The sequence below is a fragment of the Oreochromis aureus genome, linkage group 23 (assembly GCF_013358895.1).
Source record: "Oreochromis aureus strain Israel breed Guangdong linkage group 23, ZZ_aureus, whole genome shotgun sequence".
Taxonomy (NCBI): Eukaryota; Metazoa; Chordata; class Actinopteri; order Cichliformes; family Cichlidae; genus Oreochromis; species Oreochromis aureus.
In genome coordinates, this window is record NC_052963.1 from 22795874 (window position 1) to 22811592 (window position 15719).

Genomic DNA, 15719 nt, shown 5'->3' on the forward strand with positions numbered 1-15719 from the left:
TTCCCTGCAGTTCCCAAAAGTACAGCGTCAAATTATGCTGTAAAAGAGAACACACGACCCCCCCAGACTCTACTGCTTCTCCTAAGATCGCATGTGACAGTTGTCCGTCAGCCAGCGTTCCTCCTGAGACATCTTGTGTTTCTTTCTCCAAGGGATGGCAATGCTGGAGCCAAGCTGGCAGATTAAGGTAGCATCTGACTCCTCGACATGCAGGGAAAAACTAACCTTTTAGCAGCCGCACTGCCATTAAATCTGTGAACATCACATGACTAATAGAAATAATGAGAAAATTGAGTGGCATGGATGTAATTCGGTAGGGAGACAGTGAAGCAGTTGCAGAAAAACATGATTTCAAAGCTTGTAATACAACATAGTCCTTGCTTCTGTTATTCTGAGTGCAGTTGGAAGGTCGCTCTAGCACTGGGTCACATCAAAATGGCAAAGATTAGCTGATGCAGAGGTCGCGACTCAAGGACCTTATGCGCAGATAAATTTAGCGCAGACAAAAAGCTACCCTTTCCAAATACAATCCACTTTAGCTTATCCACGCTGACATGACAAAAACAAGAGGGTGAAAAAAAAGGAGCAGCTGTTGCATAAAACATGGCACAGTCACTTCCAAAAACTTACTACATGAAAGAAGCCCATTTTGGAGTGTGTAAACAAAATGTAATTAACAGGAAAATAGGACTTTTCACAGACATTTGATCTCTCTATATGGCAACACTGAAGATTAATTTGCCAGCGTGGCAGATACCTAACTTCAAAAGTCGAACTCCGATTTGTGACTTAATTAAAAAGGCCCTATTAAAGCTGTATATGTGGGTGTTAAAAACAAGTCAAACCAAAGCATTTGTAGTGCCGAAAATGGCAACGTGTTTTATAGGGCGCTGAGAAATACATGCATAATTCACAAAAAAGATGCTATTATTTATTTTATGAGGGAGTTTAAATTGCTAAGCATTTCACTTTTTTAAGAGTGAATTATCATAATTAAAGTGATGAAAATATATTTATTTTGGTTGTGTTATTTATTTATTTATGAATGTATTTTGCCTTATTTGTCCCCTAAGATAAGATAAGTGAGAAACGTGAAGAGGTTTTCACAGGAACATACTGATTATTGAGCGTATTGTTTAAAATACATTTCACTCATGACATAACTCTGACCTGTGAGGTTACGTAATCCCAGCTGCCTTAGTCCGTACAGACCGTCCCGTCTGTAGTTCAGGAAGATGGCCAGAGCGTACCGACCCTCGTAAAGTTTGGTGCCTCGGATGATCCGCAGGTTCTCCAGTGGCAGGTAGTCGAACTGATTGAGCGCCACCAGCACATAACCGGTCACTTCTTTGATAGACTGTATGGGAAGAAAAAAAAAGATCATTTTAAATGATTGAAAATGGAAGAACAATCGAATCAAATTAGCCAACATTCCTAACTTTAACCAGTTGTTATAAATGTATAACCATATTTTCACCATAGCTAGGATTTTTAACTATTTATTTATTTAGGTTTCAGGACCAGCTTCCAGTTTGAATTTAACCTTGCTAGTACCAGGCTGGATATCTTAGAGACGGCCGTGGTAAACAGCAATACTGAGGTAGGCAGGTGTGAGAAAGGCCCGAAGTGTTCCAAGAAAATATCGCCCACACCATTACACCACCACCACCAGCCTGAACCGTTCATACAAGGCAGGATAGATTAATGCTTTCATGTTGTTTATGCCAAATTCTGACCCCACCATTTGAATTTTGCAGCATTATTTGCAAATCATCAGAGCAGGCAACATTTTTCCAATCTTCTATTGTCCCATTTTGGTGAGCCTGTCTCAGTTTCCTGTTTCTAGCTGACAAGAGCAGCAACTACTGTGATCTTCTGTGGCTGTAGCCCATCTTGGTTGTAACAAGTGGTTATTCCAGTTACTGTTGGGTCTCTATCAGCTCAAAGTAGACAGAGAATTCTCTTCTGACTAGGCTGACAACATGTGTCTCTTTATGAGGGACTGAACATCCTTTTTAATCCTTGTCCGAGGTTCCACATCTTGGTACAATGTCCCACATTCTAGTTGATTCTGCAGGACATGCAAGTTTGGCATTTACCTAATGCATAGACTTATTTTTTTAATCACAGTCAGAAGATTAGCCTGTAACCTGAACATTACAAGATACCAAAAAGTCCCATCTTTCGCAGATTTTGTTGAATGTTATGGAAACTACCAGGAAGAAAATGAATCGGCAGTAGATACAGAGAAACAGAGTTTGTCTTTTTTATTTGAGTTATTTTTCGTTATTTCTGAAATACTCAGACCAACAACAACAACTATGCCATGTTGAAAACACCTTAATCAGATTTCTTCCTCAGTGTTATGGTCAGCTTGGCCTTCAACAGGTCATCTTGATCATGTCTACATGCCTTAACATGCTGAGTTGCTTTTACGTGATCGGCTGATTAGATGTCTGCTTTAACGTAACACAGTAGCCAGTGAGCATAGTTGCCAAGACCAAATTAGGGAGTAATCCAACTGCTTTTGAGGAATCATCCAATGTGACGATTGATTGGATACCATTAAATAAATGATAACCATAACTTCAGATTTAAACCCAACTGTTGTACGACTGGTTGTTAAAATGTAAGTGAATGGAAAGTTACATTTTTACCTCCAATTCCTCTCTTCCAATGCCTGCTAGCTCTGTCGACTATAGTTAAAGCTGTATTGCATTCCTCTCATTTTCTGTGCAGAGAGCATGTTATTTGCATTTTGAAATGTCAACCTCATAAAAAATGTGGATGTACAGACCAAAATGATTAAAATGTCAGCTTAGTTGCAGACTGATTGCACTTCTCTGATTATATTTCCTCAACTGTTCTTTTAGGGTTGGGAATCTGCAGTCGCACATCACATTCATAGACCCAATAAGCAATCATATCTTTATATTCTATATATTCTTCTTATTCAAATATAAATGGTATTGGTTTGATTTATTTTCACGGGCTTCAGCAGTATATGCTTTTGAAGAAACTACATGGGATTGACGTAATGTGTGACCAAACAATGAAAAAAACAAAAAAAGAAAAATAATGTGCCTGAGAGGGACTCATAAAATGTGAAAATAGAGAGCGCCAGCATGCTGAGTGCCTTGCTGAAGAGCATGGAAGACCTCAACCATCTGCCTCATTGTGCATCAATTGACCTTCTCAAAAGTCACAAAAAATCACGCTGATTACCACTGCGTTATTCACTTGTCGAGGAAAATTTATTCATCTGCCAAGTTAGGCATAAGGATGGGGCCAAGGCAGGCTCTTTGAATTTTTGAGTATTTTTCTTTTTTATGAATTCTCCACAAAGCGTTTGTCCTCAACCCTGGGTCATCACTAAACAAATTAAGAAAAACAACTGAAAACTTGGGGTTAAATGTCAACAGTAGACTAGCACTTTATTGACACATCAACAGAAAAAGCCCTCATAAGAAGAAAACTGAGAAAACTGGGAGCCACATCAATCAGACAGACACCAAATTGCCACTTCATATAAAGTATTATTACCAGATATGCAGCTTTATCTGTGTATGCGCATGTATGTGTGTGTATCTACGAGACAGCTTATTCCCTCGTTGCTAAAAATCCATCGCTGTGGCAGTGCATCAGTTATGTGAGTGACTCAAACAGCAGTGCAGGCTTGCTTATACTCACAGGCAGAGAGAGAGAAAGATAATCACAAACATAATGTAGATACAACAGCTGCTAAATGGTGCACTAACACATTTTACCAACCACCACTGACAAGCTAATTGGAACCCACTACTTCTTAAAAGTGTGAGTGTGCACATCTTTTTGTGAGTATTATCCTCTTGTTCTCCTTAGTTAAAAAACGGGATCAAATTTTCACAGATTCCAGTTTACTTGTACCGATGCCCCTTGCCTCAATACCGCCAGTGCCATTGGTCAACAGCACTTGCTAATGTTAGCTTATAAACAAGTCCATGTAAGGATTAAAACAGATGGGTGTAGCTTTTGGGTAGTAAAAGCCTGTGGCTGCACAATGACTTTTAATGGCATAGAAATCAAAGCGAGAATGCCCTTCGGCTTCCTTACTCTGTGTCTGGACACAGCTTCCAGGCATGAAAACTGAACCAAACACTGAAGTGCCTTAGACCTGCAACCTCACTGCAATACTTTATTATCCATCATCCATCCATCCATCAATCCATCTTCTTCCATGTATTTAATTCCGGGTCATGGGGGGGCCTATCCCAGGTGTGATGGGGCGAGGTGCAGGGTCGCACAGCTAACACAGAGACAGACAACCATTTGCACTCACATTGGCACCTATGGGCAAGTTAGAATCACTAATTAACCTAACACACACTAATTGCATGTCTTTGGACTGTGAAAGGAAGCCACAGCAGCCAGAGAGAACATTCAAACTCCAAACAAAAAGGCCCTGGTCTTTGAACCCAAGACCTTCTTGCTGTGAGGCAACAGTGTTAATCTACTTCCAAACAATGCTGTCCCTACTTTGTCAGCTATATTTAACTAATAACTGCCAGATTTCAGTAATGGCACAGTGAAACTAGAGTAAAGTATAAAGTAAAATAGCAAAAAACATCCATCCATCCATTCTCTTTCGCTTATCCTATTTCAGGGTGGGAAGGAGGCTGGAGCCTATCCCAGCTGTCTTAGGGCGAGAGGCAGGGTGCACCCTGGACAGGTCACCAGTCTGTCCCAGGGCTAACACATAGACACAGACAACCATTCGCACTCCCATTCACACCTATGGGCAATTTAGAATTACCAGTTAACCTAACCCCACTAACTGCATGTCTTTGGACTGTGGGAGGAAGCCGGAGTACCCTGAGAGAACCCACGCAAACACGGTGAGAACATGCAAACTCCACACAGAAAGACCCCGGACTGATGGGCAGTAGGACAGACTACATGTACTTGCAGCAGGATTGCACAGGTCACCTGGACAGGAGAAACCTGCTTCCAATCACAGTCAGACAGTCTGTACTGAACAGAGAATACAACTCAACCCTGGTTATATGCCAGTTTAAAAATAAGGTTTCAAGCTTTGCCGTTAAATTGCTGTTATGCAACAACTACTTCACCATTTATAAAAAAATTTCTGAATTTTCATCCATCCATTAATTCACCTTCTCCTGCTTATCTAGTTCAGGGTGATAGTGGAGCTAGAACTGATCTTAGCTTTCATAAGGCAAAAGGCAGGGTACACTCTGAACAGGTCAGCAGTCTCTTGCAGGAGTTTCTGTTTATGTAGATGACAGGAGATTTCCAACTGACAGTAACGAATTTGCAGTTTTTGCCCATATATCACAATTAATTTCTCAATTATCAAAGACTGTAATGGCCAGCTTGACCCCAATCAACCATGAACTGACAGCAGACTATCACCGTCTAGTTTGCACAAAAACGTTTCTTTGGTCTTTGGCTGCAGTTCTTATCCCCCTTAACCATTTAAAAAGCAACAAGATGAAAGGTTAATTGTTCACGGTTGCAATAATTTTGGTTGCGTCATGGTCTCCAAGTTCTCTCTAATGCGACTGTAGTGTTAACGACAGCTAGCTTGCTGTGTTTTGCCCAAAGCTATCTTACAAACCGCCGAGGTTGCTGACTGCAGTTCACCACAAGTCTGAATCCCAAAAACAGCATTAGATAATAGAAATTGGTTATGTCAACATGTGTTTCTTTAGTGTACGGGGCATCAAGGTCGCTAAAAAAATTTGTCTTCTGGAGAGAATTGCTGTGTACCTCCTCGATTAAGATAAGTTAAGGATTTAATACAGGCACAGGCCTTTCACGTTCTCTGATTTGGTTTATATTCGAGTCTTGCATATGAACTGAAAGCAGCAATTATTTCAACTTGTAGCTGAGGTGAGCCCTTTGAATTTTTGAATGTCTTTATTTTAATTCACCAGAAAGGCCTCGGTGTTCAGCCCTGGAAATGAATTCAAGGCATTCGTTTGCCTTCATGTCCTGCAGAAATCTTCATTAAATAGTAAACTCTCATTTAAAGGCATTTGAAATATCCAGCGACAGGGCGGCTACTGAGACATCCTAATGACCAGAGACAGGCCAATAATGATGTGGATGATTGGTTGGGAGGGGAGGGAGGAAATGAGTAATGTGAGGTTTGATTGGCTGCTGACCCCTGGGGGACATTAGCAGAGAGTGACAGCTAGGACGCAGCGCGCTGGGTGGCTGCGTTTCAGGATAATAGCAGGTAACTGAGATTAGCTTCTTTTTATATTGAGTGCTAAGCAAACACTACGCACCTGCCAGGTTGGCCTATTATAACACTAACACAATAGGAAGGAAACAGACACTGGAGGTGCTTATTAGCAAGATTACAATGTGTCAATCACCTGAAAAGAGACAGAACAACATAATAAAAGAGCAGTAGAATCCATTTCAGTGTAGGCTTTGATTAGCATACTTATTAGAAGAAAGAGTTTCTATTGTGAGTTACTCCACTGCCTGTCAAAAACCCCTCGGTGAAATCATTTTCTCTCAAATATGTGTTGCTATATTTTTTTGCGAACTGTTTGTTAGAAAGTTGTGCAACTTTATGCAACTCTGTGCCACTTGTGACTCAGCCTTTAAAAACAAAGAGCTCAGGAAAGGCTTTCTTCTCCGAGGGCCTTTGGTTGACGTGGCCCCCGCTCGGCTGGAAGCCACGCCGTTTCATCACTTTGACCCCTCTGTGACCTCATGTTTACAGCTTGAGGGCCGGAGTGCTACGCGAGCTCGCCCTTTCTACCGTTAACTCCGCCGTAACCCTCCAGGTGCCTGCCAGGGGCATCGTGGGCTGCTCCGCAACCCCGACCCAGCTGTAGGCATGCACTCGGCTTCTGGCAGACTCCACAGTGCCTCCACTGTGCCCCCTTCTCCCTGCCAGCCTCCGGGAGCCACTGGCAAAACCAAAGAAAAACTGTTTCTCTGTTGCTTAGCAACCACGGGAAAGCCTTCCAGCGGGAGCAAAGGAGGCGAAGAGGGAGACAGGAGCAGAAGAAAAGGGAAAAAAACCCCCAAGACTTAGAAAGGATTTTTTTTTCTGTTGTAATGTACCTAATTAAATTAAAGGATTACTTTGCTCTTTCTCAGTAATTTTGTTTGACACTATTTAATTTCCTTCTGTTGCCATAAATAGCTTTTTTTGGTTTTGTTTTGTTTTTCCTGAACGCTTTCTCGATCAATATGTATCTGCATTCCTCAGTGCTGAAGGAGGAGGAGGAGGAAGGGAGGGAAGGAGGGAGGTCCGGGGGGAAGTAAACACAAGCACCTGCATTTCCCCTCCTGCCGCATCAACCGCGCTCTGTCTGAGAAACACAAACACAGAAGCTGGAGGATGCTACTCGGAGTAGCTGCCCACCGCTGCCTTGTAGGCGTTGTGTGCTCCGATTTAACAAGGTGGACAGTGGGCACCAAAACTGATGCCTTTTTTTCCCCCCCTTCCTTGTATTTTCTCCAAAAAAAAAGAAAAAAAAACTACACTTAACAAGGTGAGTGGGAGGGCTAATTTGTACCAGCAAGGTGCATGAACCCTCGACCCACACACACACACACACACACACACCTTAATCCTCCCCTACAATGACTTGAGCCGGTGACTGAAAGAGCCATTGAAGCAGCTCAAAAAAGGGGAAAGAAAAAGGGCTCTAAAATCTTTGCACAGCGCAGGTCATTATTTTAGAAGCTATCTTTTGATTCGAGCCTGAAGTCTGATGGATCAGAGTGTTTTTCCTGTTCTAAGCGCCACAAAGGCTTTGTGCACAACTTCCTCTCTGCTCCGCACGCAAACACACAAATCTGAATGCACGCATGGGCCTCGCGTATGCCAATAACCCCCGCCTACGCGTGAAAAAGAAACATTGCCGAGAGGCACAGACAAGACTGAGTCGACACGGGTCAACTACCCATGATGCATTGCAAGTTTAACGTTTCCTCTAGCGCTTTCTGCCATCAATCGCAGGCAATTAGCGGCCTAGTGTGGAGCGCTCAGTCAAACAGAATCTCATGCGCTCCCGAAAGGCTTGTTTCTTCTCTTCTTTTGCTCTACCTCTGGGTAAAATGTGAATTTCACATGTTGCTAAATTGCACTTTGTAGCTTCAGGATACACGGCACCCAGGCCAAGGCAGACAAGCCAAAAAAGTGCTTTATTTACTCCCCACAACATAATCATGATAGAAGGTGCCCGTGCTGTCTTGGAAACCGAGGCTGTGTGGTGGAGTTGCTGAGCTCAGGCACCTGCAAGCCCTCCAGTTATGTGGAAATGTTTTTGTAAAGTACAGACACGCAGATATTCAGCTCGCATGGTGCAATAGAGTAACTCTGATTTGGAAGGAGGAGTATTTGTAGGAAATGAGTAAACAGTTTTGTCATTTGAGAAATCGAGACCTTCCAGGCTGGCGCGCACGCTCAACTGTATCATTTTACATTTTAGCAACAGTTGGTAAGAAGGTGAATGCCATCAAGCGACTATGGGCTACACGCCATTCAGAGCTCGCTCATTTGAACAAAAATGCATGACGTTTTTAGGGTAATAGCCTGTGTGCCTTCAGTAATGGATTCATCTAACTTACTTTGCAGTTACTCGAGAAACGCTGCCAACACAGCTGATAGATATGCATACAGATTTCTCCAGTGCAAGTCCTCCCATGAATTGCCTTTGGGCTAAACCCAAGACTTTACACAACTTTTATTTTACAGGAAAAAGAATTTAAGACATGGTAATTTAAAAAATAATAGCTACACACACTTTTTTTGAACAGTGATGGGCAAAACTTTTGGGCCACCGTAGTTTCTTTTTATTTTGCAAGGAAAATGTGAATGAGAAGCAATGATTTATTGAAATGTGCAAACATCCATGGAACTACACTAAGGTTTGTACAATTCTAACATATTCTGGTGTGACCACCTTTATTCTTCAGCACAGTCTGAACTCTCTTAGGCAGCTTTCTTGTCATTTCTTTAAGTAGTCTTCAGGAATAGTTCTCCAGGCTTCTGGAAGGACATTCAAAGCTCTTCTTTGGATGTTTCTGCCTTTTGTTCTGTTCTCTGTCAACATGATCCCACACTGCTTCAATAGTGTTGAGGTCCGGGCTCTGGGGAGGCCAATCCATGACTGATAGTGTTCCACTGTATGTTTTTCTATCCAGGAATGATTTTACTGCATTGGCAGTGTGTTTTGGATCATTGTGGGGTTGAAAAATGAATCTGTATTATCAGTTTTGAAGATCCCCAACACCACTGTATGAAATAAGACTATGACAGAGCCTCCATCGTGTTTCACAGATGGTTGTAGACTTACTGTTGTACCTCTCTCCTGACCTCTTCTGTAGATGCTGATGAGGACTGGAATCAAAAATCTCAAATGTGGATTCATCACTCTATCAGATCTTTTGCCTATGATTTCAGGGCCGGTTCTTGTGCAAAGTGGCATACCTCAGGGTTTTCTCCCTGTTTCCCTTCCTTAAGAATGGTTTCCTGACAGCCATCCTTCCACTGAGACCATTTCTGATGACTTTTCAGTGAACAGTCGATGAATCAGCTGGAGTTCCAGATGCATCTCTCGGGTCCTTTTTTTAGGTCTTTGCTGGATTTTTTCCCCCCTTTTCTTAAGGACATGACTTTCAGATACTGTTCATCTACTGTAGATAGTTTTTTAGGCCTGATGCTTCATTTGTTCTCCACTCTTTACTTTACTCTGTTTTTCTTTTAAGGACACACTGCAAAAATACAATGCTGACATATGGAAGGTTTCAGGCAAAGAGCTCTTTGGGAGTCACCTTGCTGGTGCAAAATACTCTTTCATGTCATTCAAACTGTGTTATCGATCTAGCCTGCCATTTCCATAGATTTGACTAAAGAAATGTAAACAAATCATGTGTTTTTGAACCAGACTCATGTCCAAAGGAAACCATTGATAGCACAGAGAACTGTTGTTAAAGAGCACTTTAAAAAACAGCAAGAAAGCCTGGCTCCCTCAAAGCAAAATAGAATCAAATGAGGGGTTGTTCAGGACTTTTCAACTGTATAGCATATTGCATATATCTAGAATTGTAGTTGAAGAAGGAAAACTTAATCTCCTCTTCCCCTGTGCTCCATCAAAAAGCTCAAAGACGAGTAAGAAGCCTCACTCACTGACCATTAAAAGTGCCTCGATAAAAGATCAATATTGAGCAAATATATGAAAGATACTAATTTTTAACATATTACAATACATTATACCAAATATTAAATCATCTCATATTTCTTTATACCATATAATTATTTCTTGATTCTTAACTTTCAGTTATGGGGCATAAAAAAACATTAGAGAAAAAAGCCTGAATAAATGAGTAAAAACAGAACTGCAGACGCCTTCATGAAGGGTTCAACGAAGAGCTGTACATGATGAAAATAATGTAAATCCTACAGTCTGGATTGGCCTTCACAGACACCAGGGGCTATACATTTATGTGCACAGGCATTAAGTGATATTCAGGAATAATATAGTACAATGCAAATGCAAAAATAAAGTGAGAAATGGACTAGAATAATAAAACTGTGTTTGTTTAGGGTGTTTTTGAAAAGGTTCACATATGAACCTAATGTGTTTTTATAAATGTGATTATGATTCATTACTTTTATGTACTCTGTGTTATCTTTTTTTCATTTCACTTTCATTAATTATGAAGCATGTTATAAAGTTTATTGTACCACAACACCACAGTAAACTGCATGATTGATTGTTATTATGATCCTTAATTAATACTAATTGGTGACAGTGGTTACAAGTACTCCATGTGGGATAAGATTATGATGCATGGGCTATTATAATGGAACCAGGTGTAAAAAGCGGTGAAACTGATGTTTTGCCATTCAAATCGGATTTCCAAGTTGCACAGTGGAAAAATGAGTCCCAGAAACTGCAGTTCATCAAATGTCCACTCGAGGCTGCCCATAAAAAGTGAGTGAGTCAATCCCCCACAGACTGCCATGTTAGAAAGCCCAACTTTACAGCATGAATAAAAATGTTTTCAGCCCCGTCATGACAGCTGAACTCAGGGAAGTCCGTGCAGTAGCACGGACATTTGAGCTAATACTGGTGTTTATAGTGTTAGAACTTTATGGTTGTGGTTAATGCAAATCTGTACAAGCACAAAGCATTGGTGTGTGTTGAATAGTACCAACAGCCACTTCAGTAAATCTATGCTCCAGATTTTTCAGTGACTACAATTCTGTTAGCAAACAATTTCTAACAGCTTAAATGGGAAAACTCAAGGCTCCAAAGTTCAAGATGGTGACGGCCAATATGTCCAATAAGAGACTTTTCCGAGGATTTTTTTTAAACCAAGAGCACTCATATCCATTTTTTGTATGAAGTCAGTAAATGAGCCTATTTGTGAAGAACTAACAACCCCTTGATTGAGTAGTTTGCGAAGAAACTTTGGTCCACTTTTCTGTACAGTGTTGCTTCAGTTCAATAAGGTTTGCAGCCATTTGTTTATTCAAAGATCTCTTAAGGTCCCAGCACAGTATTTTAGTCAGGTTGAAGTCTTGGCTTTGACTGACCCTCTGTAACACCTTGATTCTTTTCTTTTTCAGTCATTTTGTGGCTGAAAAAGAAACAAGCCCAAATCATCACCCCTCCACAACCGTGCTGACAGTTTGTATGAGGTGTTTGTGCTGAAATGTTGAGTTTGGTTTTGTCCGTTATGGTAAAACATCTCCATTTTGGTCTCATCTGTCCAAAGGACATTGTTCCAGAAGTCTTGTGGTTTGTTCAGATTCAACTTTGCAAACCTAAGCCGTGCTGCCATGTGCTTTCTCCTGGCAACCCTTCCAAAAAAGTGATATTCATTATCCAGCCTTTATCTAATTGTGAATGAAGTTTAACACTTAACATGCTAAACGAGGCCTGTAGAGTCTGAGAAGCAGTTTCCTTGAACAGTGCACGCTCTGGCTTTGGGGTGAATTGGTTGGGAATGCTCCAGAAACCTCTTGGTTAAATTGAGAAAATCAGAATTGTGCACAAAGCTTCTTAATCCTGACAAAAGAACATGTGTTGCTATTTCTGCCCTTTTCTGTGGATAATTTGAACCCACTAGAATACCTCTGGAAGAGCTTTGAGTCCATTTTCAAAGGACCCAGTGAGGAAGTAATATTAAAAGAACTGTCTTCATTTATTCACAGCAAGGAGACGGTGAAGCGATTCATGTGGTGGTGGCTTTCGTTGGACGCTAAACCTAATATTGATCTCATCTGATCCTGCCTTAATAACTCATTATGATAAGGTTTGCTTTGATCCAAGACTGTTTATCCATTGGTAGATGTTACTGACAGTTCTATCTGAGGGGTGTTAGTCTCACTGCGGGTCTATTTATTTATTTATTTTTAAATTTAATCTACTCCAGTCTTTTCTTCTGACAGTGTCCCTTTCACCAGGCTAAGCCGATTTGGATAGACTCTTAGACAAAATCAGCAGGGTGAAGCAGTCGGATCTCTGAAAAACCACAGATTTGTTATCTCAAAATAATGAGATATTTGTCGCGCTCATGAGAAAACAATGTCTGATACCTTGAGATAATAATGTAATTCAATTGTTATCACGGGATAACAAACACGAGCACGGCAAAAATCACAATTTGCTGTGTTGAGATAATGAGATAGTCAGACATGATCATGTGAAAACAGTCTGATATCTTGAGATAATGAAACAATTAAGTCACAATCCTCACCCAACAGGCCTGAAAACAGCACGAGCTGCTCTCAGCTTCCATACATATGCAAATATTAGAGAGTGGTAATGAAAACGTTGGCACCAAGAGAAGAAGAGGACATAGGAAGCCAAAGTGAAGACGCGCAACAATCTAGAAAGAACAATATTTTAGACGTTTAGTCTAGGGGGTGCAGATTGGTGAAGCATTTGGAAGTGCGTAATGATAAAGGGAAAGGAAGCGGAGCACAGCGAAGATATGTTTAAAAGCATAATTAATAGTGCACCTGTTCCTGTCATCTGGATGAGTGAGAGTGTAAATGAGGGAGAAGGAGGGATAGAAGAAGGAAGGACTCTTTGAAGGAAGGAGGAAGGCTGAAGAAGCCACAAGGGGAGATTTAGAAGGGAAGGTACACTAAAGTGGAGAAGGAGAAGGGGAACGTTGGGGGGAGAAAAGGCATCATGCAGGGAAAAAGTATAATAACACCATTATAAAATACAAGAGATGGGACACATATTATGGTGATTATGGCTCATTTCCATACATATAGAGCACTCTGCCAGTGAGTCAAGGAGAGTGCAGCGGCGCATGTCAGCAGCAAGACTGCCGACTCTCTACAGTTTGATCCGACTGGAGCGCCGCCACAATCTGACTCCTCCACACGGCGGCAAAGTCAATGGGCGGGCAGGGACCTGTTTACCAATTCGCTTCAATGAGCTCTGTAAGAGAAGTATGCACTCCTTCACCTCATGTGACTGTTTGGCTGCTAAGTATGCTGAGAGCACTCGGGTGTGACATTCAAGATTTTGAGGAATCCTGTGGAAAAAAAAAAAAAAAAAAATCAAGGCCTTTGAGAGGAGAGCCATTGACTTTGGAATAAATGAAAAATCCAGCTGCATGAAATGTCACTGTGAAAATGAGTTATTCAGCGCAGGTATCTGTGTAGGGTTTGGGAAAGCTTTCAAAAGGACTTGCAAGACAGATCTCAAGTTTTGCTAATAGTACCCTCAGGTACTTTGTTAAGGTCGGCAGGGTGAACACATATGCCTCTTTTCCACAGGCACCTACTCGGCTCGGTTTCAGTCCTTGTCCATTGCAATGGAGTTGTTAGAGCAAGGTGGCCCAAAGGTCCTGTGATGTCATTTGTATGCGACACAACGATGGAGGACGTCAAGGCAATACTACACCTCCCTGGCCAATCAGTGGGATGCAGTCAGTCATTTTCAGCTTGAGTCAGTTAGCTTGGAACTTGGCTGAATAGGTACTATAAAGGTACCTGGTACTACAACCTAATAAAAAACATGATTTTTCTTTGTTTCGAAGTTACGAGACAGTGGAGTGCTGAGTTATTAGTTAGTGTTAGCTAGCTTGGTTAGCATGGTTACAAAAGAGTGTATATCAAAAACTGGATAAAGACCATCACATTACAAGGGATTAAAGTGTGATTTGGCAGGTGGAGGAACTGCAAGATTCAGTGTAGCAGTACAGCATGGGGGAAAAGAATTAGAAATAATTCATGTAATAAGTGTTTTTGTGCTTGCCAGCAGATTTTTGACTGGTTGAGTTTCAATCCCTAGACACTATGATGCTAGTACACAAGGTAAAATTCAGTGAACCAACCTAATCATGATTATGACCTTAAATATACGCTGGTGTCTGTTGCCCCTGATATAACCTAACAGTGGCCATGAACACTGGTCTGCACCAGTCCAACATAGTGCATCACTGTACACTGACAGGAAACCAACTTCATCTTTTTGATGTTGCATTGCCATCTTGATAACCAAAGTCACTTTGAAGCAACGGACTGGGATTGGTCGATCTTCAAAGGAATCATTTCAAAGGCCACAAGTTCGCGAGTTCATTGAACTAATAATTTTGGTCATGTCATGGTCTCCAACCATTGTTTCCCCTAGAGTGAGTGTAGCACTAATAAGATTCTAGTCTTTTCATTCACCAAACCTGGAGTGCAGAACCTTTAGCAGCACATTATTACTTAATGTGCTGCAATAAACAGCACATTAAGCAATAATATTTTAACAAGTAAACACCAACATTACAAACTGGGTAAAGAGAACCAAACAATTTTGTATTTAGCTGTAAACATGTTTATGTGTAAAGCAAAGGTGGCCATTTTAACATGGTAGTCTAATGGAATCAACCTCCTTTTGGAGCAAGCCTTGAGTGGCAGTTCTTAGAACTCCTATCAGCTTCATGTTTCAGTCCCTTAAAGCTTTAAACCCACACAACACTTTTCATGTCGATGTAGACTGGCTTGAAATGTACTCCTCTTAAAGGTATTTTAACTTCTCCGCCAGCACATTAGGGAAAAGGAAGGTCAATTTCTTGCCCGGCTCAATCAAAGTGCTTTAATTGGACAGGGCTTTTGCTGGAAAAGTATCTAATCTCACGCACTGTCCTGAATCAAGTTATACAGTAATTAAGATCAAATGCTAGGAAAAAAAAAAATCCACGTTAAGATGGGACCCAGCTAAACTCTGGAAGATGTGTGAACATTTTTTTATTAACCTTTTTCTGTGTTTTATTCAGGATTTGCTTCATGTGGAAAGAAAGTAGAAGAAATTTCGAGAAGAGACTAAGAAGCTGAATCTGCCTAACTGCAATTTCCTAGAACCTAATTTAAAAAAATAACTAATAAATGCAATGCACTCTGTAAATAAATGTTTTGTACAGTTTTCCATTTAGAATCACCAGAACTGAAAGACATGAGAAGTCAGGCAGCACAGAGATGGACATGTTTCAGTTTCAACATCAGACATTGAAAATGACTTTGTGACGACACTTTGCTTTGTGTGTGTGTGTGTCTGGGGGGGGGTTATGTGTGTTGATATCCAGAGGTGTGCCTCCAGCATCTGCTGTGCTACTGGCTTTTGGCACTGATATTTATTGTCTCAGACAGCCCGACAATCTCATATAGGCCTGCTTCATGAGCGGCGTCCATGAGGCGTCTGTGTTGTCAAGACGCATTTACAGTAAAG

At 41.1% G+C, this 15719-nt stretch overlaps 1 protein-coding gene across 1 annotated transcript in view; it reads right to left on the reverse strand.

Moving 5' to 3' along the window:
- The window catches only part of si:ch73-383l1.1 (receptor tyrosine-protein kinase erbB-4), a 354070-nt gene that overhangs the window by 139445 nt on the left and 198906 nt on the right, over nt 1–15719 (reverse strand). The window contains exon 3 of the mRNA XM_039607089.1: nt 1171–1357. Coding sequence (XP_039463023.1) covers nt 1171–1357 — 187 coding nt within the window. The remainder of the gene's footprint in view (nt 1–1170; nt 1358–15719) is intronic.